At 41.0% G+C, this 25,493-nt stretch overlaps 4 protein-coding genes across 6 annotated transcripts in view; 1 reads left to right on the forward strand and 3 right to left on the reverse strand.

The window, feature by feature from the left end:
• The window catches only part of brwd1 (bromodomain and WD repeat domain containing 1), a 31,482-nt gene extending 27,905 nt beyond the window's left edge, over window positions 1–3,577 (reverse strand). The window contains exons 1-7 of the mRNA XM_048263900.1: window positions 3,423–3,577; window positions 3,258–3,316; window positions 3,128–3,157; window positions 2,825–2,884; window positions 1,884–2,034; window positions 1,321–1,419; window positions 198–358 (exon numbers count right to left, since the gene is read on the reverse strand). Of these exons, the coding sequence (XP_048119857.1) occupies window positions 198–358; window positions 1,321–1,419; window positions 1,884–2,034; window positions 2,825–2,884; window positions 3,128–3,157; window positions 3,258–3,316; window positions 3,423–3,471 (609 nt within the window). The 5' untranslated portion in view covers window positions 3,472–3,577. The remainder of the gene's footprint in view (window positions 1–197; window positions 359–1,320; window positions 1,420–1,883; window positions 2,035–2,824; window positions 2,885–3,127; window positions 3,158–3,257; window positions 3,317–3,422) is intronic.
• A 1,352-nt stretch (window positions 3,578–4,929) lies between these two features.
• LOC125307818 (non-histone chromosomal protein HMG-14-like) lies at window positions 4,930–8,806 on the reverse strand. 2 transcript variants are annotated; one of them, XM_048263899.1, is made up of 6 exons: window positions 8,600–8,806; window positions 7,171–7,197; window positions 7,008–7,037; window positions 6,786–6,821; window positions 6,486–6,659; window positions 4,930–5,981 (listed from the first exon to the last, which is right to left on the reverse strand). In XM_048263899.1, the coding sequence occupies exons 1-6, from the start codon at window positions 8,615–8,617 to the stop codon at window positions 5,928–5,930; spliced, it is 339 nt and encodes a 112-aa protein (XP_048119856.1). In that variant the 5' UTR covers window positions 8,618–8,806; the 3' UTR covers window positions 4,930–5,927. The 2 variants fall into 2 exon arrangements, with proteins under 2 accessions (XP_048119856.1, XP_048119855.1); XM_048263898.1 differs by having other exon boundaries at window positions 6,486–6,662; window positions 8,600–8,801.
• A 357-nt stretch (window positions 8,807–9,163) lies between these two features.
• On the forward strand, window positions 9,164–17,840 carry get1 (guided entry of tail-anchored proteins factor 1). 2 transcript variants are annotated; one of them, XM_048265490.1, is made up of 5 exons: window positions 9,164–9,427; window positions 10,409–10,574; window positions 11,832–11,899; window positions 12,744–12,858; window positions 17,136–17,840. In XM_048265490.1, the coding sequence occupies exons 1-5, from the start codon at window positions 9,338–9,340 to the stop codon at window positions 17,207–17,209; spliced, it is 513 nt and encodes a 170-aa protein (XP_048121447.1). In that variant the 5' UTR covers window positions 9,164–9,337; the 3' UTR covers window positions 17,210–17,840. The 2 variants fall into 2 exon arrangements, with proteins under 2 accessions (XP_048121447.1, XP_048121448.1); XM_048265491.1 differs by lacking the exon at window positions 9,164–9,427 and adding an exon at window positions 9,523–9,962.
• A 123-nt stretch (window positions 17,841–17,963) lies between these two features.
• LOC125308854 lies at window positions 17,964–23,422 on the reverse strand. The gene is made up of 5 exons (XM_048265474.1): window positions 23,310–23,422; window positions 22,826–23,119; window positions 22,081–22,404; window positions 21,856–21,984; window positions 17,964–18,359 (listed from the first exon to the last, which is right to left on the reverse strand). Exons 2-5 carry the CDS (start codon window positions 23,049–23,051, stop codon window positions 18,139–18,141), a joined length of 900 nt encoding a protein of 299 aa, XP_048121431.1. The 5' UTR covers window positions 23,052–23,119; window positions 23,310–23,422; the 3' UTR covers window positions 17,964–18,138.
• Window positions 23,423–25,493: the final 2,071 nt, after the last annotated feature.

Here is a 25,493-nt window from a genome sequence, read left to right on the forward strand (position 1 = left end):
CAAATATGCTAGCCTGTTTCAACCCAGATGAACCTGTTAGCACATTTGAATTAGCCGGAGTCATCCAGGGTGCAGATGTGCAGACTGCTAGCCCAAACCAAAAGCGAAACCGCCAGTTCGAGACTGTGAAGTGCTTTGGGCGTCTTGAAAAGCGCTATATAAATGCAAGTTGTTATTGTTGTTGTTGAGACACTCACTGTGAAGATCCTGAGGCCGGTGCGGTCGAAGGCAATGCAGTAGACGGCAGATAGGTGGCCCAGGATCCTTCGGTGCATCCTCATGTGCTGATAGTTGCTTACGGGGCTCACGGAGCTGAACCTCTGCGCGCCGGTCAACTCTCTCCCACGACATACTTCCACTGTGCAGGAACAGACAAACGCGTGTTAAGCTTCTGAAAAAGCAACACAGACAGAGCGGGCACAGCAAAGCCCTGCTCGCCGGCATCCCCTGGCACCACGGCAAAGCCCTGCTCGCTGGCATCCTCTGGCACCACAGCAATACCAACAGCACCCAAAAATCCCAGTTTCAAATATACACAAGGTGAAACATTCACGCCCACACACAAGCATTCAAGGTAAAAACTAAACTTCAGTTGTTTGCCATTTAGCATGTAAACCACCATGCTCACTCTCAGTTTAGTCATAAGCACTTGGGTATGCATAGATGTTACAATTGAATATCTGGACTACATTTCCCAAGAGCATTGTTGAGTAACCACTGTGGTTAAAGACAGAGGAAGAATATCCAAAACAATAGTCTCTCCATCACTGAATAACTACTAGCATAGCTTTATGACGCTAATCAGGAGGCTCCATTACTTTTTGTGCCCCCTAAAATCCTAGCTAATTTAGATCCAGCTGTCTCTTATCCAACACTGCTAATCCAAAGCTACTTCTCAAAACCCAAATAAGCGGCTGTAAATGAGCATGCCTCTTCATTTGTCTTCTGCACACTAAATACTACCGGCTGAGATGCACCGTCAGGAGTGCCGTTTCTGTCTGGTCTCCTGCTGGAGATGACTATTTTAGCACTGTCCTCATGTCACAACACTTACAGAACATGTACACAGAACCTTAAGAGAAGGTCCCTCTTTTATGAAAGATCAACAAAACTCAAATGAAATGAACCGATAATTAGACTCTGTAACCAGAAACCATTATTGCACAGCAGCGGAAGCTTAAAGATGATGTTTCACTAAACACAACCTGCAGGATACAAAACTCATCTTCGATCTTACTGATTCAAATGTTATGATGTATACTGATGCAATATTAACATTAAAGCGTGTTTGAACCAAAAAGCAACCACAAAAGTACTCACCTAAATTTGGGGCGCCTCTGTAACTCGAAGGCCTCTCTGGTGGTCTGCCTCTGTGGAGTGCAGCGAAGGACGAGCCTTTCCACTTCACGACACCGCAATCTGAGAGCGGGAGGGAAAACAGAGGGGAAGAAAAAAAAAAAAAAAATCTCTTTCCATTCTCAGTCTGCAGCTGAAGCCCTTGCCCAACACATACGAATGCCCTCAAGAGTGGTGACAACTGGCATATGGACATGTGGCAACTTTGGGATGTGCGGCTGTATACATGTGCACCACTCATACTCATCAGTTAAAACCCCAGCAGTTGTGCACTCTTACAATGGGGGGGGATTATAAACTCTAAAGCCAACAGTCCCGACAGACTGGACACACATTTATTAGCTTCAAAATGACCATGATCCACAAGGGGACGTCTGGACCTGGGGCTAGACTAGATTCAAAGATGCACATAAAATAACTGCTGCTTGCAATATGCAGTCACCCAATCATCCCTTCTGAGTGTCAAGAAAGATCAAAAGGCTACAGATGTTATTTCAAACTGTGTAGAAGCAGTAAGCCAACGGCACCTTTTGATGTGCGGAGTAACGAATGTCCCCCAGTGCCCAGCAGCGAGCTAACTCCCGCCACACTGGACGGCACTTCTTTATCAAGAATGGGCCCAATGCGCTTGCATATTTGCAACAAGTGGTCCGGTGCAATGTGCCTGTTTGTTGCAACCTACAAGACAACAAAAAGCACATGAAATCTTCATAGCCTCAAGTGTGTTGAGTGTTGATTTTACTTTTCATTTAGCACATTTAAAGGAATTTTCTGAAACGAATGGCCATAATAGGCCTGTAACGAAAGGGTTTTTTTAATTTTTTTTTTTATAAAATGTGAGTAGGTAGGGGATATTGTACAGGTCACAGTTTAAATCCTCACAAACACAACATGTATATCCTAGCAAAGAGCTTGGAGCTACAATAAGCATTTTGTCTTTTCTTCTTTGAATTAAATATACATATTCTTAATTATATCGAGACGTTTGAAACTGGTCATTTTTGACAGTTCATGTGAATGTCAGATCTTTCGATTTCTTGCAAACAAACGTCGCCTAGCAGATCGCTGCATGCAAAACACTTCTCCAACACAGCCAATCACAAAGCGTGTTGCAAGCAAATTAAAGAACTGACAGTGTTTCAGGAGTCCGGATTGGCTAACTGGATGAACTTGATGTACCCTAAACTGCTCAATCCCCACCCTATCTGCAATACAACACTAAATAATACGAGACAGTGAAAACACGTTTCCGCAGACCCGATGGTCATATTTCAAAGATAAAAACAATTCCCTCTCCCAGAATAGTGCATGGCCTAAAGCTAAAGAATAACATTACCCAACATGAAAAGCATTGAGATATTAAAAGTCATCAAAGCTTGACAGAAAAAATACAGTCGGTGTTAATTGTTCGACTATTAATACAAAACAATTAAAGCATACCTGATACAAAATCTGCAAATAAACTTACCACGTCTTCGTAAGATCTTGGATGTTCATTTCCTTCCCAGTCCAGCCTACGGGGAAGGAGCTAAAGGGGAAAGGTCGTTATATTAGCTTTCCAAATACAACTGGATGTACAAATTAAAGTTCCACAAACACCACATGGTCTTATTTTTGTTTTCTCTGACTGATGTTGGGAGGTATTGTGTCAAAGTCACACAGAAGCATTTGGGAAGTAGCCGGAGCTAGCAAGGCAAGTTTACGTCTGTTGCACTGGGCAGGGATGCAAAGAAAAGCGACACCGTTGTGCTCTGGGACGATATTTACACACCTGATATTCCTCTAGTTCGCTCACAAGAACCTGCAACACATTAAACTATGTCTCAGAGAGGTCTACATGAGCAATTCAACAACATACAAGACACAATACAGAGTGAAGCTTCGACGGCGAGCCAGCTCACCTCAGCCGCTCTCCGACAAGGACCCGTTGTCAGAAACCGTGAGATAAGATAATAAAGCTCTGTAAGTGGACAGAAGGAAATGGTTAATAAGATGGAATATCAATCAAAGAATGACTAATATTAGCAAATTCTGTGAATCTATGTTGCTACTTTTGTACAGCTTACCCGATTCAAGGAGCGAAATATTTCCATTTTTGGCCACTGAATCGGCCATAGCTTTCGGGATATACAATTTTGGTACTAACTTTAGGTCTAGAAAATAGTGTGATATATTTATTTAATTTCGGTTCCACTGCTCGGACCCCCTCCACAGTTGCTCCCGCTTTCTATTCAGCCAGCTAGCAGCCGCCATTGGAAGGATGAGGCCTCAGCTTTATGAGTTACTTCCGCCAGAGCAGAGGAAACAGGGGGTGGGGAGACGACATACCCTTCCTCTGTCTTGCAACAAAAGGTGCCCGCTCGAAGTGGTCTACACGCAGATCCCTACTGTGATTGTTTGTAATATAACACGACCACGCTATTTAACTACAACACGAAAACAACTTGTGCTTTGGTATTAGCGGCTTTGATACACCGTATTCTCGACAAGGTCGAACAACTTGGCGGTGACGTCATAAACAATGGCGACCCATAGCTAAAGCTCAGCATTGTGGTAAACACATAGACTGTAAGTCTATGGGTAAACATGATTATTTTGCCAACATGAATCCATATTTATACGATTTAGCTCATGTAAGCATGTTTCCAGAACAGACTAGTGCATAATAACAACCTGACACCGAAACGTCAACAATGCATAATAGGCTACATAAAGCCACTAATGTAAACGAGTCAAAAAAGAAAACATTTAATTTGCCTTGCAGGCACAAAACTGATGTTTTACCTGAATTCCCAAATAAGTAAAAAAAATATATAATTTCCCCAGTAAAATGAGTTTTGCACTTGTGGTTCTTTTTTCTGGTTGGTGGCAGATAGCTTTAAAGCCAGGCCTTACATCTTATTATGAGCTTTAATTCTAGTAGGCCTAGACTAAATTGCTGGTGGACCTGTTTGGACAATCTGGTATAATAAATTGTAAACTATTTTACTCAGGTGTTATAGGTCAAATGATCACCAGTTAATTTAACGGAAATGTAGGCTAGGCCTACTCATTAAAAGAGCATTACCCTAGGTTTAGGCAAGCAGAAGACAAGGCACTGGTTACAACCAAATACAAAAGTTATATTATGCTCACTAAGTATACAGCGAAGCAACATTAGTGATACATTGAGCATAAAGCTTGAGGTGGATTCAGATTTGACAGAGGCAAACGTTCCTGGTGGGCTTTTCTTTTAACTTTTAAATCTTAATGTTGTGTTAAAAATGTCAGCTGTTCACTCTAAACCGTGAACAAAATTGATAGCTATAGGCTCAACATACCACTTGTTTTATTTCATGGTATAGGCCTACCCTTCAGTCCACCATGTTGGTCACGACAGATCCTTAGACCATGTAAATATGGGCACATGCAAATTACAGTGAAGCTGTTGAATATTCACAAACTGTGAATGTGATATATGAAAATGACCAGAAGTAAACCCTTTTCTCCTCCTGCAGCATTCTGGAGATTCATCATTTTCAGCTTCTGGTCTACCATTACCCCAACCACCCATGCATTTTCACAGACACTGTGGAAATTACAACCATTTTATTGGTATGTTCATACCAATCATTACACAGATACAGCTACAAAAAAAATGAAACTGTACATTTGTACTTCAAACCTAAAACCCTTGGGAAAATATTGCTACTGCTGGTATGTTCAAGTGAAAATAGTCATTTTGCTCACCAGTTAGCTATAGCCGTAACACTGTAATGTTGTTCATGTCATTAGCTTGGCTAAAACACGATTCCATTCTTGTCATCCTTAACAAGTACCGATACATACTGCATACAGAAATTATGAAAACCATTGTTGTGTTCACAGCAGCTATACAAATGTTATTGCAATGCTATCACCAAACAGAGTCATTATGTGTTATGCACAAAGCCTGATGAATGATACAGTACTAGGGTAACAGGATGATCAATCAAAGCTGTTGATTCAGAAGACTGCATGGATAAGAGAGTTTAGATTCATAGAGCACAGCTTACAAACAATCAACCCCTGCCCACCCAATCATAAACAACAAAACAAACAATGTAATATCGTATACAACCCACCCTTCGCCCTCTTACGATACAGGTTACATACACAGTCCCTCATAAAGCCTATGGAATGTTAGTCTCTCAGGCAAAAACTCCCCCTTCAACAAAACTGATTCCTCAAAGAAATGGCATGGTCGCATGGCCTCTATGCTGCAACCAGCCCCACTCCCTCCCCTCTTTGAAACAATACAGAGTTGTAAAAATGAAAGAACAAAATAAGAGAAACACAGATCACTCAATGACCACTCCTGTCCAGGAGCTTAAAAAAACAAACAAAACAAAACAAAAACAAAATCAGGATACTCTGAGATCCTTCTCCTAACGCATTTTCTTTTTTTTGTGTTTTTTTTTCTATAAAATGTGTTTCTACTACTTGGAGCTACTAAAAAACCTGCTTTTTTTTAGAAAATAGTTGATAAAAATAGTCCTCTGAATTGTACAAGAAAAGAGGTATGGGGAGCTCTTTTGAGTATTGTGGTGATGTTATTCGGCAGCCTCGTCGTCTTTCTGTTCAGGTTCTTCTGTGGCGGCGGCCTCCTAGTGATACAGAGGACAGTGATTGTGAGAAATAAGATCACGTCTCTGATGTGATCTCAATATGTGCAAGGTGTGTATACAGGATTGATTACAATATAACTACTCAACTGACAGCTTTGTCTATAATCATATTAGCAGAAAGTAACTGGTTGGTAAGCAATAACCAGTTATGAATTGTGTCTTCACCACTGGCTCAGTGCTGATCAACACTAATTTCAAACAGTGTGTGATAATTCATAATCAGTGTTTTATGGCTAAACATTGATGGGATTGTATTATTTCTTATTTATAGGGCCGAATGCCTTGATGGAATGCCACCAATAGTTATTTCAAATTGGACAGGTACTTCATCACCTAAGTATCTATATCACAGCTAAATGTCAACTTCATTGTTATTATCCATTATTTATAAGTTATTTTCAACAGGAAAAGTACATGATCACCTATATATGTACATACATATTATATACACCTAATCTATACAGGACATTATGCATCTCTCACATCTTCAGCTTTAGCCTCTCCGTTCTCGGCGGGTGCCGCCTCCTCCTCCTCCTCTTCCTCCTCCTCTGGTGCCTCAACCTCTGCCTCGGGCTCAGCCTCCTCCTCCACCTCCTTCTTCTCCTCCGGTTTCGCCTTCTCCACCTCCTTCACCTTTTTGGGCTTAGCAGGGGCCTTCTGCTGCAGAATGGACAACAGCAAAAAATAAAAAAAATAAAAATTATAATACATATTAGAGTGATGTTTACAGAATCAATGAGAAATGACAAGCTGGGGGTTTTTTGTATATGAATAGATGCTCACCTTTGGTTTCGGCTCAGGTGACTTTGGCAGTGGTTTCTGGAAAAAAATATAGTGATAGGATTATATTAATTTAACTGACATACATTTAAATACATACATAAATGCATATGTTGCACATATTTTAAGTTATATAGGGGGATTGTCCAGTTGCTGATTATTATTTTTTCTTAGATATTAATACATTAATGTATTCGAAGTTAGCTTGTCTGATATTGTACTTACGGCTTGGAGTCTCACAGACCTCCTCTTGGGCTGTAAAAAAAGGGGGTGGGGGCAATAGAACAATAAGTCCCTTTATCTCAATGTTTACATTGATTAACCATTTACATGTTTTTATTTGTCAATAGTAATTGGAGCAATGCAGATATTTTGCATGTATACTGACCTCAGCGACGTCAGCGTCATTGTTAGCCTGTTTGAAGAGAGAGGGAAAAACCAAAACAAATGTAACATAGTAATTTCAGACACTCGTGGGTGGGTGTGTAGAATTCGGCAGGGGGGAGGGGCACACCACCGCTTCCCATCCCCCCACTCCAAGTTACTGGGAATTATGTAATCTGTAAATGGGTGGGGGATGGTAGACAAGCAGTTGGGTATTTTCACTACAGCCCCTGAGTGCTTTTTTGCCTTTTCCCTACGTGGACCCGTCTCACCGCCATTAAATGATGAGCAGCTATAGCCTACATAACCATACTCAAAATTGGCATGAACTGCTGGCTGATACTGTACACAGAGAGGAGGGGAATGGCAGCTCCGCCTCTACGCACCGAATTCATTCAGCAGCAATTCGCAGGGATTTGTTGCATGAAAGCATCTACTGCTACGTCAACCAGGCTACTTTGTGTTCCCGCCATTCGCTGAAATGTATGCTGGTCCTATAGAACATTCACTAGGCTATATGTTTTTTCAAAAACATAACTATCACACGAGCTGGTGGCGATCCTAGCGGCGCAATGTTGGTGGACAAAATTGCATAATACCATATCTGACTGGGTTGCCAGAGGAAAATCAATGCGCACCGACAAAACATACGAAGGGGAAATTCGGGTCAATAGTTGTCTGCTTTTACCCGTTTTCAAGCCCAGGCAGTAACACCGTATAGCTGTCTTCGTTTAAAACCCAGTCAAATCATTTGGATGCAGGATAGTCACATTCTTTTCTTGCGCGCAAGGGCAGCCATGACACCGTACCCTCTCCAGGAACCAAAGGGACTCGCGCATAACAGTTACGCTTCACTGCACACGACAAACTGCAAACTTACCACTGTACGACAGACACGGTCAGACTTAGAGGATAAAAGTTTTCCCCTGATAAAAAAAAAATAGCTAAAGTCTTATACGGGTCGTTGTCTCAACGTGTCCTATTAAAAAAAACAGACACACACAGGGAAGCTTTTCGGTGCAGGTTTATCCCCCTAGAGTAGCAACATGTTCTATGGCTTATGGGTTACACCCCTTTGTTCGAGCTCATAGACTAAGTAGCCTTCATCAGATGTGCTAAACTGAAATAAATACATTTCTATATGTCACCGATTTGTATGCATGCAAGGAAGTAGCTATGGATCAAATACCCCCCTCAATATCCCACAGCGCTAAGAAAAAAGGCGCCAGTTTAGGATACCAGTCCAATGCCTGTTAGGTTATTGAGCTAAGAAACACCTCACTGAAAATATGCTACAATGTATCAAGCAAGAGACCATGCACATGCAATTGTTGCACAATTTTATATGTTAGCCTAAATGTATTCGGAGAAGATACATACATGCAAATAGAAATTTTGTTAGATTAGTAGATTCTGTATACATTGTAACTTACTTTGTTTCTTTTCGGCATGGCTGCTAAACTTGTAGCCTACTTTTTTAGGTAGAGGAAAGAAGATCACCTAATCACAGCACAGGCAGCAGGCTAACAATGTACTGCTGTATGGGTTCAGTAAGACTCTAACAGTATCTTGGAACACAGTGTAGCTAGCATAAATGTTCTATCGGAACATAAACTAGCTGAAACCGGATTGGATCCCCCCTCTCTATATTCTATTCATTATACCACCAACCTGACGGGCAACCTACTCCCCGCCCCTTTTTCCCATTGATTGGCTTAAAGGTCTTGGCAACACATTTTCAAACCAAAGCAAGATACCTGTGTGGGTAGGTCAATACGCCAATCAGTTGCTTATATCAGTAGCCCTTGCTTTCTGAGATTTTTTCAGGTTTAACGCAATTTTATCTGGGACCATACATTATTTCTCTGGTTTATCTTGTGAAAAAATAAACCAACTAAATAACATGATGGTGCACAAACGCGTCCCCCCAAATTAGCCTCCAAAGGTAGACCATGTCCTTCCGGTTTGCCTCAAGTATTTGTGGAATTGCAACCAAAAGTTCGAAATCGTTTTTTAAACGCTTGTTCATTTTAATCATTTTGAGATCACATAATTATATACAACTATTTTGGTCGTGCTCACAGTGTTACATAGCGGAGTGGATATAGCCAAGCTTCTTTGGGGGTGTTCCCATTCTTATTACAGTGTGATCACGTTGATAAACAGCAAACATGGCTGCCGGGTACAATTGGTTCCTGGTACTGGGGTCTGTGTTTTTGTGTAACCTCGTCAAAACACTATTGCCGAGCTTTTCCTCTTTTGTAAGTAGTAACCTACAGAATTAACAAGTGTTTAAAATGTAGCATATGAGAAATGTAACGTTGCGATGCTACATTTTCGTGAATCAGCCAAAATAGCCTATTCGTGTTGCACCGACACAAAAGCAAATGGCAACCCATGACTGCATTTCTTTTCAGCGTACACTCCTATAGGCTCGAAGGTGTGGTCCTCAAGTTGTTTGTTCAAAAAGCGTCGACTCCTACTGAAGAGTCTATAGAAAGGACCCTATGGAAGATGCGTTTCGATTTAAATTTTCTCGAGTCGTTTCATTGGATACACGGTTGTGTCCGCAATATTGGCGTGAGGCAGAGAGCTATCACAAAACCCTCTTTCCCACATGAACACAATCGAAGTAAAAAATGTACACTTTAACCCTCGGAGATATCCACCATGTTTAGACAAATAGTTTGAAGAGAAGAACCGTTTGCATGTGATTATGTGCTGTTTGTGTACGATTGCGTGCCCATACACCTAAAATCAAGACCACATTTTCGATGTTTTTAAAAAAGAATAATGGTAGGCTCTGAATTTAAGATCATAGCTTATCATTTCCTTTCATCTAGATGTAGCCGTCTAGATCCATTGAAACTGGAAGAGCCAAAAACGCGTTTTCTTCTTCTACCATTAGCTCAAAATTAACACGGTATCAAAGCCCGGGGAAGATATTTAATGAGGACAGATACGAGTGCATTTTTATATCATTAGGCCTATTCAAGAAAAGAATAGGCCTAATTTGGTTGTAGGCTACCCATATCGGCACGCCAACCTAATGTAGCTCAGAAGTATTTTCATTTAAACGTGGTAAATTCTTACTTAACCTCCAAATATTCGGATAATTTTTTACTCGGATTAATATGAGTAACCGCTTTAACTAAATAACCCCTGGTGAAACCAACGCAGCTAAAACTGAGCTGATCAACATTAGATGAGAGGAGCAGTTGACGTGTCTTTTTTGGTTACAGCTATCGAAGGTGCTGCAGAAGGATGCCGAACAGGAGATGGAGATGCGCACCCAGATCCAGGAAATGAAGAAGGAGCTCTCGTCCATCAGCATGATGGATGAGTTTGCCAGGTATGCGCGTCTAGAGCGCAAGATCAACAAGATGACAAACATGTTGAAGACCCATGGTAAGCCCCCCTTTATTTAAGGTGGTTGTATTCGGATGAGGTTATGTTGTACGTTTTGTTAAACTTCACATCAGCAACATGAGATCAACTCAAGGAAAGGTTCACACCGTGAACATCAAAGGTCCATTTTGCAGACCAGGTGTTGCTCTAACCATCCAGAGCCCATATAGCTTCCACAATGTTCCCTGGATTGATTCCTTTAGGACTAAAGGGACAAATGTGGCAGGGGGTTGGGGGGGATAAAGTTTGTTTAACAGCAGCTTCCCCTTGTCACATGTCATGTGTGGAGAGCAGCAGGTGGGTCTCGGATAACAGTTGCAGTGTTCACTCTTAAATAACGGGTGTTTTTTTTTTTTTGTTGTTTTTTTTTTTTTTTTGGCGGGTGTCACAGCTGCTGCCTGTTGCTGTCCTTCAGTTCATCCCCTGTGTGCTGATCCATAAGCTATGGGGATGGGATTGAGGGCTGCCCACTCCATATGACCACTGTCTGGCACATTGCATATGCATCAGTTTGCCAAAAGAATGTCTTGGGGGGGGTCGGGTCGGGTCCCCCCTTGGATTTGTACAGTATATGATGAACCAGGGCCATATTGTGCACTGTGTGAATTGGGCCACGACAGGAAGACGGAGAAGCTGAACAGCTTTAGTTGAAAGTGTATAGGGGAAAAGCCAGACAAACAGTATAGACCGTTCATAAGCTGGAGACAGCTATACTCAAGGTGGCTACAGTTGTTACTTTTTTTTTTCTAGAATCAGTTCTAAGACGTAGGAGCAAATGCATCGTCTTGAAAATGAAACTTTTTCATTTACATTGTTTGGACAATGCTGCATTTAAGATAACGATCTTTGAATTTATTTGTAGATCCTAGTAATAAACAAATAAAAGAAAAACTCCGCAAACATTGTTGTACATGACGCAGAATTGTATTCATGGCATGTTCACCTTGAAACAAGAGGGTTCTAGCACTCAGCAAACGATGCTTTAGAGTAGGTCACCAGGGAATCATGTTAGGTTTTGTTCACAAGGAGTTGCTCTGAGTTCGGATCTATTAACCCCTTCATTGGCAAAGATGCCTTTTGCATTTACATACATTTCAGAAGTGTATAATGAAGTACATTATCCCTTTTTGTTATTTTGCTGCATCACATATCTCCCCCATATTAAAAAAAGAATATTCAATAAAAGTGCATTATGTATTTATATTATTGTTCTCTGAAATGTCCTTTGGAGAGTTTAAAACAGTTTTTCCCCTACAGTGAAGTCAAGAACTGCACATCAAGCCAAAATGAAGTGGATTGTGAACATAGTCTTCTACATACTTCAGGTTGGTCAGGCTATAGAAGGCAGGTTACCTACTGGTGCTACCTGGTGCTTCTAAAAGATGGAGATGAAGTAGTCACCCTTTTCACACCAGTAGCTCTCTCAAAGGTTTTGTTGAGTTTACACCAGGGACCAGAGAATCGGTTCATAATGTCGTCCTATACTATTGGACAAGTAGTGGCATTTTAATTTAGAAGCAGGCTTTTGAGTTAGTAAATAAATGAAGCCTTTAGAGTTAATTTATCTGAACTATTTCAGTGACTGTAAAGAGTGTATTTCAGTGCCCAATATGAAAAGGTATTGGGTCATTCTGTGTCAAATCAGATGTATGGCAAAGTTTGTATGGCAAAATATTGAAACAACATTAATATTATTGTACTTGCAAAAAACATACTGATTGGTACCATGTGATATTACCCTCTTTGCACTTTGGTCCAAATCTAGGGCATTATATAAAATCATTAGGTATGTAGTGCAAACTTTTAATGGAGAGTCAAATTCATACTGAGGACATGTTTGTTTTCTGTCCTACAAAGTTTGACCAGGCTAGGAATTAAACTTTTTGAGATATTGTTGCTCAAACATGGCTTCCAAAATAAGACATTTTTGAAAGTGAAATAATTGTAAAAGTCAAGGGTGAAAAAACATATTTGACAGGTGTTTGGGACCAAACATTATGTAGATAAACTTCTGAGACAATCGGGGAACCATTTTCCTGGATTCTGTCTGATTTGACACGGAATGGCCCTAGTCCATTTTTTTTTTTTTCATCAGCAGGGTAAGAATGGTAGGAAATCGATAATAAATATTTTGTTGATTAAAAATGTTTTCGTTTACTGCATTGCCAGGCTGTGCTCATGATCTCACTCATCTGGAAGTATTACGCCGACCCGGTTACCGTGGTGCCCAGTAAGTGGATCGCCCCACTGGAGCGGCTGGTGGCGTTCCCTACAGGAGTGGCAGGTAATGTAGCCCAAGGTCGGTTCAGTCCTTCCCAACTACAAGTACTCGGTGGAGTACTTGTTAGTGAAAACAAATAGAAGTACCCCCACCCTTTCTGCAAGCTGCTGCTTCAGTTGAACAATTCCAGGTTTTTTTTTGTTTTTGTTTTTTTGCAGTCATAAACAGAACTTAAAGTAGTATTGTATATTTTTTAACAATGATATACTGGTATACCAATCACTAATTGAATCAGTCCTCACATTTAATATTGCATCCTGGTGCAAATTTCTGACACAGAGAAGCAAAAAAAAAAACTCACAAGAATAATCAGGCCTGCATCCAGTATCACTGGTCCCTCTCAGACCCGTCTCTAGGACCTTTACAGTTGCATAGTAGATAGAAAGACAAATTCCATCGTTAAGGATCCTTCCGCCATTCCTTTCAGCTGCTTCCATCAGTTAATGAACTAATTTAATTAATTAATTGTTTATGGGTATTTTTATGCTCCCTCTAACCCAAAGCACTTGAGCCTCTAACCAAAGAAAAAATGAAATTACTATGTGATAGACAGTAAAGTTTTTTTTTTAATTAATGTTGAATCCAGTGTAGCATTCCCAAACACGCACTCAGTAAGAATGCACTGATTGTGTAATTTTGGCCTGATACTGGTATTGATGTTTTAAAGGAGTAGTCAGAAGTAAAAACAAACAAACTACATAGTTAATCAGTATTTCTTGCTCAATAAGAAGCACAAAATATAGAAGAGCACTGTTTATGAAGTCAGTACATTACCTTAAACTCAACTTCCAGTCCCCGCCATCTTGAGGAAAACTGTACAAGTCAGTGCTATCAACTCAAAATGGCGGCATCCGGAATAAGAGAAAAACACTCAGTCCCGCCTCCGTAACTTCCGTATCCATCCAACTTCCGGGCGTGGATTGTCTATGGGGAAATAACATGGCGTTTGAATATCATACCGGTAAAACATCTGTAGGTATGGTTGAAAAACCTGGTGGGCAGATTGGCCTACACACTTCTGCCATTTAGTTTCCACTTTTTTTGATTTTGCCGCTTAAGTAGTATACTATAGACTATACTACTTAAACGGCAAAAAAAAAAAATCCAGTGGAAACTAGATGGCAGAAGTGTGTAGGCCAATCTGCCCAGCAGCTTTTTCTACTTTGTCACCTACAGAGTTTGACAGGTACGATCTTTCAAAAAACCATGTTATTTCCCATAGACAATCCACCCGAAGTTGGATGGATAATGAAGTTAGGAGGCTGGACTTATTCTGGAGAGGTCTATTCCTTTAAGTAACAGTTTAGCCGATAACTGATGCCGATGCCAATATTTTTTTTATTTGTTTGTGTGCTTTGTTTTTATATTAATTATGCCCTTTACTATTTTCTATTCTTTGCTTTTGTTTGTTTAAAGCACATTGAGTTGTCCCTGTGTATGAAATGCACTATATAGATCAACTTGCATTGCCTTGCCTTTAGTGGCAGGGAAACAAAATATTCATATATATATATATATATATATATATATATATATATATATATATATATATATATATATATATATATATATATATATGTATATATACTCTTTTGATCCCGTGAGGGAAATTTGGTCTCTGCATTTATCCCAATCCGTGAATTAGTGAAACACACTCAGCACACAGTGAGGTGAAGCACACACTAAGGCCTAGTCCACACGTACCAAACCGATCTTTTTTTCCTCCGTCTTCCCTGGAACCGTATCAAGAATATTTAAGGCCCAAACGGATCCATCTCAACATGACTCAACATCGTTACTTCATACCCCAGGCCTATAGGTGGCACTGTGTCTTTACAGAAATTCACCAAAACTTGCGCTTTTAAAACAGACAGAATAGGCTAAATGGCTAGTGCAAGGAAACCAGAATTGTTTGTGTGGACTGATGGTGAACTGTCAACTGTAAAACTAATAAACTTTATTTTACGGTTTGTGAAGGGTGCAGTCCCGTCCTTTATTTGGCTAACGCAGGTAGGCCTACTAATCACCTTTACTTTCTTTGGTTGTAGGATAGTCCGTGATTCACATTAGTTTTGGCTATCACCGCAATTAGGCTACTAAACGCAAGGCTTACCCAAGTTCTAGGCTATTCTGTCGCCACATTTATAATATTGCTATAAAACCTTCGTTAGTAACAGTCAATACTTTTGCCTGCATCAAATCGTGCATTTGCATTCAGTGTGCTACCATCGGCGTAACGTGAGTTCTAAGCATCTTTGTATGCTTATATCTGATTTCACTCGACTGTGAATGCATGTATATATGTTGTAAGACATGTAAAATAAATTAATGACACTGGCACTACGCACAAATTAATGTAGCCTAAACTTACACCGCACTTTCCTAATAAGTTCTCTCGGCGTCACTGACAGTAGCTAGAATGCATAAAAAACACCGGGAAAACAGTGTTCAGTCCACCAAGTCATAAGCTATCGGCACTGGGCGCAGCATCAGTTGTGATATTTATCTTAACGGAGTGTAATCGTGAGGTAATGTCATGTATGAAAACTAGTATTGTTAGGCAATACTATAAGTGCAAGTCCAGGGCAGCTGAGGTGTGGCGATGACATCATCGATACCCAAGCAGGATGTGCGGTTTCGCTGTCTAAACGAACTCAAACAGGCTACGGTTTCAGATTTCTCCACTCGGACCAGGTTTCAGAAAAAAGGCGGTTTCGGCAGTGCGTTTACAGGATTCGTTTGGACGCTCGGCCAAGACGAAGCAAAACCTCTGTGTTTAACCTAAAAAGCGTCTCCGTGTGGACAGGCCCTAATCCCGGCACAGTGAGCTGCCTGCAACAACAGGCAGCAGGGGATCAGTGAGGGGATAGGTGCCTTGCTCAAGGGCACTTCAGCCGTGCCTACTGGTCGGGGTTCGAACTAGCAACCCTCCGGTAACAAGTCCGAAGCGCTAACAAGTAGGCCACGACTGAACCATTTCCAGCCTTTCACCCTCATGTAACATATCTCTGCATGTGCCAGGCCACGCATAACACAACATTTAGCAGAATTGATGTGATGTACACAAACAGATAAACATCAGCCACTAACTACCATTATTAAAATGGCATATTATGCTCTGATAAGCCAATACTAGTCAACCAGGCAAATTTTGACCGATGCTGATAAGGCTGATATACGCATCCCTAGAACTCTGTAGTGTGCCACAAAGGCAACTGAAAACGCATCTCTTGGGTGTTTGTTTGCATTGCAGACTCCAATTACAGAAACTCTGGCACTGATGCATGCCTTCTGGTGTCTCTTAACAATGTATTTGGTTTTCTCTTCTTCGGATTGATACAGCAAAGTGGTTTATTCCAGTGTAAAATGGTAGAAAGGTTCACAAAAGTTCACAAAGGTTCAACCTATGCCTGCTCTCGGCATATTCTCTGGAGTTCTCTCTCCTTCGTCCTGTCTGGGTGAACTACTTTGTCCTGTCTCAATGAACTAACTAAAAGTTACCAACTCAAGTCATTATATGCTGGTCTCAATGCAAATTAATCTGGCTTCTACCAAGATAACCTTTTGTCGTATGTATTTGATAATTGAGTTAACCTCACACCTTTGGCTGGGATGGTTCTCAATGGCTTACCCCCAAAAACCCATTCTATGATCGTTGGTGTTTCAAACCTCACCTGGGGCCAAACTGTCTGGCCTGCCATCAGAACATCAGAACTTAATCTTGGTTGGAGAAATGATATCACTCATACAATTCGGCAGGATGCATTTCTTGCACTGTACTGTGGAGGCTTTCCTTACATTATTTCCAGGTTCCGCTTCCCGGTCCGCAGAAACACATTGTATAGCCTGTGCGGCTAGTGTGAAGGACAGGTGTGCGTTACGTTACCTGACTTCCATATGATTGTATAATATCTAAATATATTTCAAGATGATGCCAAATCTAGACAGGGGACCTCAGAAAGTGGTAAATTCCTTTCATACAGCCACTTAAAAAAAATCTTATGACATGAGCTTCTGGTTATTCGTAGTGGTCCTTTAAAAGTGTAAAATGTAAATATACTTTTTATTATTGTACCATCCAATAATGTTAAGGCTTTGGGGAAATGTATATCATATATTCATTTAATTGAATGTGCTTAGTTATTAAAATGAAATGGGAGATTTAAAAAAAACGTTCTGTTACCCACACAGCATGTATAACCATGGCCTATATACTGTAGGCCTGTTTGTTATTGGAGAGACTCTAAATTGTAACCCCGAATTGACTTTGTGTGTTTCAGGTGGTGTCGGGATTACCTGCTGGTTAGTGGTGTGCAACAAGGTGGTTGCTATTGGACTGCATGCTGTAAGCTAAGCATGCTCAGTTCATCCTATGTTTACGCCCCAAAGCTTCGGAAACCACAAAGCAGCAGTGTTTTTTATTTAAAAGCGTTTGCGATCTTCATGCAGTCTGTTAATTTGTTCCATTATATAGTGTGAATAAAACACAGTTCTGTTGTTTCAGGGTTTTAATGTTTTAATGGCTTTCTTCAAGGAGATCTAGCAAGGTCAAAAACGTAATATTGGCTTTGAATGTTACTTTGCGTTGCTGCTACTTGCAGCTATTGGAGGTAAAGTTCCAACAAAATAGAGTTGAGAAATGTCATATCCACATCTCACATTGTGTGAAATGAACTGATGGATTTCAAAGATCAATTCAGTTAATTAACTGAAGATCAAGATCATGTACAACTGTTTTGTTTACTACAAGGAATAATTTTAAGTCTTGTGAATGTATGTGATGTAGGTGGCGGTGTTATATTTTACTTGTGTCATTGTCAGTATTTTTTTGTTTTTATTTATTTGGGAACAAAACACTGTGATGTTTTAAGTGCTACAGTGGTTATGTGGGTCTTTTCGATGACCAAAAAATGTTGATTGAGAGGAGTTCTGAAGATTGATTAGACACTTTAAAGATGAATTCAATAAACATTTTGTCAAATTGCTCCTTGCTGGTTATGTATGTGTTGTTGGTGGAAATTATTGTTTGGTGCAGTCAGAATGTAGCTCATTCCAGTGCAAACCAGAGGGCAGTCTCTACCCAATACAAACACATCTAGAACGGTGTCAACAGCAAAAACATAATAGCTAACATGTTATTCAAAGACCAGCAGTGATAATATGATGATGTGAATGTCATGCAAGCATTATTTTAGAATGTTATATTCAATAGACTATGTAAGACACACATGCCAAGGTTTGATTGATCTGCAAGGCCACTATGAAATCCAAAACATAGCAATCTCAGTAATAGTTCTGGTAGATGTCATCCACTTCAACATCACTGAATATGGCAGTTGAGCAGTTGTGAATCTTCTCTACATTCGCATACACTTCTTCCATATCACCATCAGAGTCTTTACCACGATCCTTCTGCTCAGCACACACAACTGTGTTCATATAGATACTCTTATCTTCATTAGAGCCACCTGGTCCGCTGTGGAATCCAATTGTGCTCACAGAGCCTGTTCAAAAGGAGTGAGATTACAATACATATTTAACATAAGACAGTGGTTTCTCAAACTGGGGGTCGCCAAAAATATTGGAGGGCTCGTGAAATGATTTGCAGTCTGGATTAAAGACATTTTTGTAAAGGTTTTTAGTCAAAGGCTGCCATTGACAATGACTTTGATGTTGACATAGCCTATGAGAGAAGACGTTTTCTGCCTCTGCTTCCAATGCCCATCTCACAACATTTCAAAACCAAATTCAGCCGGTTAGAGAGAAGGGGGTCGCGAGACTTGGCCCATGTTTTTGGGGGGGTTGCCAGATAAAAAGTTTAAGAACCACTGGCATACGACATGTTAAATTTAAGAAAAAAAATAATAAGCATCAATTATCATTTGTAAGAAAGATTAATGATAAGTACTAACACACAGCTAGAAAACTCAAGGAGCACATTGCAGCACCAGGCGCAATGCGCAATGAAGCTTGTGAAGAGATAGCTGGATGGGTGAATGAGACTGAGAGGATGGATATGGATGTAGATAGATGGACAGATAAATGGTTGGATGTAGATAATTGGATGGATCTGGAGAGATGGACTTAAGCAATAAGCCCCGAGAGGCCGTAGGTTACACTGATTCTACAACTGCTAAGGGGTGTTGTTACGGCTCCCGCACACAGTTGTGTGCGTTGCAGTGCTGGAGACACATCCCGTTCACTTTACATACTTTTGCTGCACCGATGGACGGCACCAGCCGATCAAAAAACGAATAAGCGAACAACAGACGGCTCCAGCCAATCAAATTACGGTTATACCTTAAGTCATTTGCATACCTAGCTACCGTCGGGAACACCCACTGGCATGCGTTGACGGAACGCAACTGTGTGCACGATGCACTAGCGGAGTGCCTGAAACCCCCCTTAGCTGTTCTACAATCAGTTACTACATATCTCACAAAAGTGAGTACACCTCTCACATTTTTGCAAATATTTTATTATATCTTTTCATGGGACAACACTGAAGAAATGACACACTACAATGTAAAGTAGTGAGTGTTGCTTGTATAACAGTGATGATTTGCTGTCCCCTCAAATAACTTGACACGCAGCCATTAATGTCCAAACCGCTGGCCACCCAAGTGAAAATGGGTATTTTGTGTGGCCACCATTATTCTCCAGCACTGCCTTAACCCTCTTGGGCATGGAGTTCACTAGAGCTTCACAGGTTTCCACTGGAATCCTCTTCCTCTCCTCCATGACATCACAGAGCTGGTGGATGTTAGAGACCTTGCGCTCCACCTTCCGTTTGAGGATGCCCCACAGATGTTCAATAGGGTTTAGGCCTGGAGACATGCTTGGCCAGTCCATCACCTTTACCCTTGCTTCTTTAGCAAGGCAATGGTCGTCTTGGATGTGTGTTTGGGGTTGTTATCGTGTTGGAATACTGCCCTGCAGCCCAGTTCCCGAAGGAGGGATCATGGCCTGCTTCAGTATGTCACAATACATGGTTCCCTCAATGAACTGTAGCTCCCCAGTGACAGCAGCACTCATGCAGCCCCAGACCATGACACTCCCACCACCATGATTGACTAGACACACTTGTCTTTGTACTCCTCACCTGGTTGCCGCCACATACGCATGACACTATCTGAACCCAATATGTTTATCTTGGTCTAATCAGACCACAGGACCAGGGCAAAAATGTGGTCATCACTGGTCAAATTCTGACTTGAACACAGCTTTGGAGTTCTCTAAACACATGTCATTATTCACTACTTTATTCGCCAGAACAGGAGCACAGAGGAAGCCATCTTCACGGCACTTCACTCTGCCCTGTCCTTGACAAAGCAACACCTATGTGAGAATGCTGTTCATTGACTTCAGTTCAGCATTCAACACCATTATCCCCTCCAAATTGATCACCAAACTCAGTGAACTCAGTCAATACCTCCCTCTGAAACTGGATTCTGGACTTCCTAACCAACAGACCACAGTCTGTTAGATTAGATAACCTCACCCACTCAACCCTCACCCTGAACACCGGCGTGTGCTGAGCCCTCCTTTACTCCCTCTTCACCTACGACTGCATACCTGTACATGGCTCTAACACCATTGTCAAATTTGCAGACGACACTATTGGTGATTGGTCTCATCAGCAACAGTGATGAGACAGCCTACAGGGATGAAGGACCAAAGAGCTCATTGTGGACTTTAGGAAGTAAAAAGCTAGCACACACACCCCCATCCTCATCAACTGGACTGAGGTGGAGCATGTCACCAGTTCAAGTTTCTCTTCTACCTCTACCTTGATCAAGAAGGCTCACCAGCGTCTCTTCTTCCTGAGGAGACTAAAGAACACAACCTGTCTCCTCAGGTCCTGGTGAACTTCTACCGCTGCACCATCGAGAGCATCCTCACCAACTGTATCACAGTTTGGTATGGCAACTGCTCTGCCTACGACCGAAAAGCACTGCAGAGGGAGGTGAAAACTGCCCAACGCATCATCAGATCATCAAAGACTGTTCTCAACCACAGACTGTTCACCCCACTCCCCTCCAGGAGGAGTTACAGGTCTCTCCACACCCGAACCAGCAGGTTCAGAGGAAGCTGTCACCTTACTGAACTCAAGGGCCAATGACAGCCATGAAATTCCCACCCTGGTGTAGGCCTACTCACTTTTTTGCCAGCGGTTTAGACATGAATGGCTGTGTGTTGATGTGAGGGATGTACTCACTTTTGTGAGATACTGTATCTGGCAAGATTCCATAAAATAAGGGCACAGCAACTAGCCTGGGTTTTCCCATGCTTCCTCACGCGTGTGATTTTATCCAGGCAGCCTGGATTCTATGGACTTCGTTTTCACCTCAACGAAGGAACCAATCACAGAACGGAGGGAGGGCAGCAAGACGATGACGACACACCGAAGCCATTATGTGCTATGTACAGACGCATTTGATAGACATTCGGAGCGCCCAATAAACGGCTCTGGGCATTCGTAAACCACGTTTCAGATACGAGAAAATTAATGTGGTCTAACGTTAGCCAGGCTGCACAGCAACGAGAAATGTAATGATTTATTCATAGATAGTCATTCTTCCGCCAAGAAATATATTTTTCCTCTACCTGAATGGTTGCCAAGCAACGTTGAGAGGCAGTTACTTTAACTTTTGTATCAAGTTATGGTAGCGCAGTAATATTGAATATAGCCAATCATAATCAATTACCGGAACTATCCGTTTTAGAAATAGATATAGATAAGTGGATGTCTATGGACAGATCCATGGTTGAATGATGCTACATGGACGGAGGCGGATGGATGGTTAGATGGATGTAGAGGGATGACGAAACAAAAAAATGTTTTTTTAACATACGCAGTAATGCTTGAACAAATGCAGTAATGCTTGATCAAAGTCTGTATGCTAAGCGGTTAAATTAGACACAGAATAATTATAACTTTTTAGTTTTCGAAGAACAGCTACAGCGTGTACTGTAATAAGATGATGATTTCAGACTCACATTGTGGGCCACTGTTCCCCTGGGGCATGTTGGTCAAGCACTTTTTGTTCACCAGACAGAGTGTGACAGGAATCACCACAAACAGAAACAAAACTGAAGTCACTCCGGCTACAATGGGAACCAGGGATGCTGGAAGAGGAACAGCAAATTGTTTGTAAGAGCAAAGCAACAAGGCAAGTAAACTAGCAAGCAAAACAAACAAATGTACGTAAGTCTCCAATATACCTCTTACGATGACTGTCAGTGGTGCTGTCTGTGTTGAATTGAAGGTGTGGCTGGACACAGTGACCTCATAGACACAGCTGTAGTTGCCCTGGTGGGAGTAGTCTGCCTCAGGAATGTAGAAGGAGGCTGAGTGGTTGATGGCAAGCTGAGTCCTGGTCCTGTTAGACCCATCAAAGATGAGGTGGAAGGAGCCTCCTTGGTGCTGTGGCTCAGTAGAGCAGATGAGGGAGAGGCTGTGGCCCCTGGTCACCTCTGGCCCCTGAGGCCCCCAGAACAGCCCTCCATCTGGGGCACTGAGAGAGATGTTGGGCTGCACAAGCACCACTGGGGAAGGGGCCAGTTTATCAGTGGACGTTTGATATCAGAAAACATTACTAAAGGTTGTATCAGCGATTGCAGGCCCAAACATAAATTATCACATTTATCTAATCTTTCCTCACTATCCGCTAGCTGCCCGCCCCATAAGCAGGCCGTCAAAATACGAATCCCTGTAGGCAGCCTAGGCTCTGAGATCTGTACACAAAAACAATTGGTGCTACCAACCACTCAAAACCAAAATAAATAGTGTTCCAACTAATCACCGACAAGATGTGTGTTTAGGAGAGTTTCAATTGCACGGGAGGGAGGGGGAGGAAGTAGCGAGCTAGCTCTTTGTTTTGTTTGAACGTCAACAGAAGTGATGTTACCCGCAATCGCTGATACGACCTTTAACAAAAACCTGAAATATGACATATAATCACATTACCTATTACGGAGAGGCTGACAGTATCACTTTGCGGGGATGTGAATTTACGACTGGAAACCCTTGTTCGATACCAGCAGTAGTAGTCTCCTTTGTGGATAAAGTCCACTTGAGGAATGGTGAAGAGGGCAGAGTTTTGATAGAAGCTGTTTAGTTCTCTAAGTGACCCAGAGAGCTGCTGTAGAGTGAATGTACCACCCAGGTGCTGTGTAGAGATGGAGCACCTCATCTGGACAGACTGACCCCAAGAAACCTCTTTGCTGGTTTCCAGTGAAAGACTTGGCTTCTGTAGTACAACTGGAAATGAAAGAAGGTGCAACAAACAATCAAAACAGCTGAAACATCACAGCAGAGGGTTACCCTATTAGAAGTGAAGACATTTTTAATAATAGCGCTTTATCATTTAGCTTTATATGACTCATATTAGTGCAGATCTGTGTCCTTCCATTTTTCAGGGTGTAGGTTACCTGACTTCACATTCACTCACCCACAGTGATACTGATGGAGCTACTCCTGCAGAAGCCAGAGCAGAGGCCACATGTGTATCTGCCTGTGTCAGAGGCATCCACAACAGAATGAGTAAAGGTCACGCTGCTCTGTAACTGGTAGTAACAGAACTGTCTCATGATGGAAGCACCATTTCTGCATAAACAATAACTGTGTTGACAGTTATTAATCCCACCACAACTGATACGAACAGTTTCTCCAGGTGAGACAGTTGAATATAAGGAGATGAGCCGGATGGAGGGAGTGGAATATTGACCTGGAGGAGGGAGTCATTTAAGAATTTTTAATGAAATATAGTTCATGCATAACTGAATAAGATGGAAAAAGAACTGTCAGGATTATTTAAATAGAGAAACACTCCACTTACCAGCTATTGAAGTGACAGTAAGACAAAGAACTAGTGAAGAGAGAATCAGATCAAGAGGTGTTTAATGAATGTACAAATGTAGATAAAATTTACAATTATGTATTGTGTGCTAACACATTATACTTATTTGAGCTACATATTATGCAGATATTTATAGGGCTATTTTAAAATGTATCAGCCTTTATGAAGGTCACTTTGGTCAATGTTGTGGCAAAGTGAAGTTGTCCTTAGTACATTCCTGTTGAAGGCTATAAAAAGTATTCACCCCCTTAGATATTTCCCCTTTTACTGCTTTTATAAATGGAATCTGGCGTTCTAAGCGATGTTGGGTAACATCACTTCTGTTGATGTTCAAACAAAACAGAGAGCTAGCTCGCTATACAGTATATATATATATATATATATGTGTGTGTGTGTGTGTGTGTGTGTGTGTGTGTGTATACTAGTATAAATATTCTGCTTTCACTTTGACATTAAAGAGGAGATTTTTGTAAAGTATTGTAAAAAAAAGGCTAAACTGATCAAGATTTAATTTATAAAAGCAGTACCATTGGAAATATCCAGGGGAGGTAAATGTGTTGTATGTCCTGTTCTACACAGTACACAGCTTCATTACTTGAGTAAAAGTACAGATACCCTTTGCTAAATTTCAAAGTACAAGTAAAAGGACAACAGTCAGATGTCTACTTAAGTAAAAATACTAAAGTACTTGTTTTTAAAAGTACTTGAGTATCAAGAGTACAAGAGTAGCCTACATTTTCTAAATATTGCATTACTACTGCCACAGTGCTTACATGTATGTATAGAAATGTCCTACATGGAGTTATACATTTTTTAATGTTAATACCTTGGAAAATGTAAAAGGAATTGAAAGTGAAATCAAGTCATTTTCATCTTTTTACCATGTTGCCAGGGATGGGCAGTATTTCTAATATATGTATTTCAAATACGTATTTCAAATACAAAATACTATTTTGTAATTGAAACACTTGAAGTGAAAACTATCATTAACTTTTCAGAAAATTGAAATAGTCTGGTGAGGTGGGGCCACAGGTTGGCACATTCCCCGGATGGACCTGTTATCTTCATCCATTGTTTAGATCCCATGGTTTCATCTCTTATCTAAATCTGACCATGGAGTTGACTTTGGCGGAAAGCTGAAGGTGATTGCTGATAGGCTGTCCCAATCAGTGGCACCTGCACAATCCAATCACGTTTGAGAGGGAAACAATAAATTGAGGGTTTCCCAGATTTTTCTTTTTTCCTTTTTTTTTAGAAGTAGTAACGGGTACTCACGGTTATGAATAGAAATGTAGTGGAGTAAAGAGTACAATATTTGCCTCTCAAATGTACTTGAGTAAAGTCATGAGTACTCCCCAAAAATGATACTCGAGTAAAGTACAGATCCCTCAAAATTGTACTCAAGTAAATGTGCTCCGTTACTGTCCAGCTCTGCAACTGACTAAAAATTGATCTCAGTAAGTGTAAGTTCCGGCATATAATACCAACATGTGAAAAAAACCAACATGGCGACTCTGACTGCAATCTGGTTTGTTGTGTTTCACATCCTCTTCCCTTTTTGTCTTTGTCTTTTTGATTGTGTTAAATAACTCCTTTCAACTTTGACTTGTTTGTGGATGTGCGTGTTGACTGGATGTTACAGAGTCAGTGATTCCCTTGGATCACCTAATCCCCTCTGAAAACTGTGAATATGTGTTGTTGTTTTTAATCATATTTGCCTGTAAGGACTATTTTATCAGTGTACTAAATTGAATTTGGTGTTGTTTCAATTTTACT

The sequence above is a fragment of the Alosa alosa genome, chromosome 15 (assembly GCF_017589495.1).
Source record: "Alosa alosa isolate M-15738 ecotype Scorff River chromosome 15, AALO_Geno_1.1, whole genome shotgun sequence".
Lineage (NCBI taxonomy): Eukaryota > Metazoa > Chordata > Actinopteri > Clupeiformes > Clupeidae > Alosa > Alosa alosa.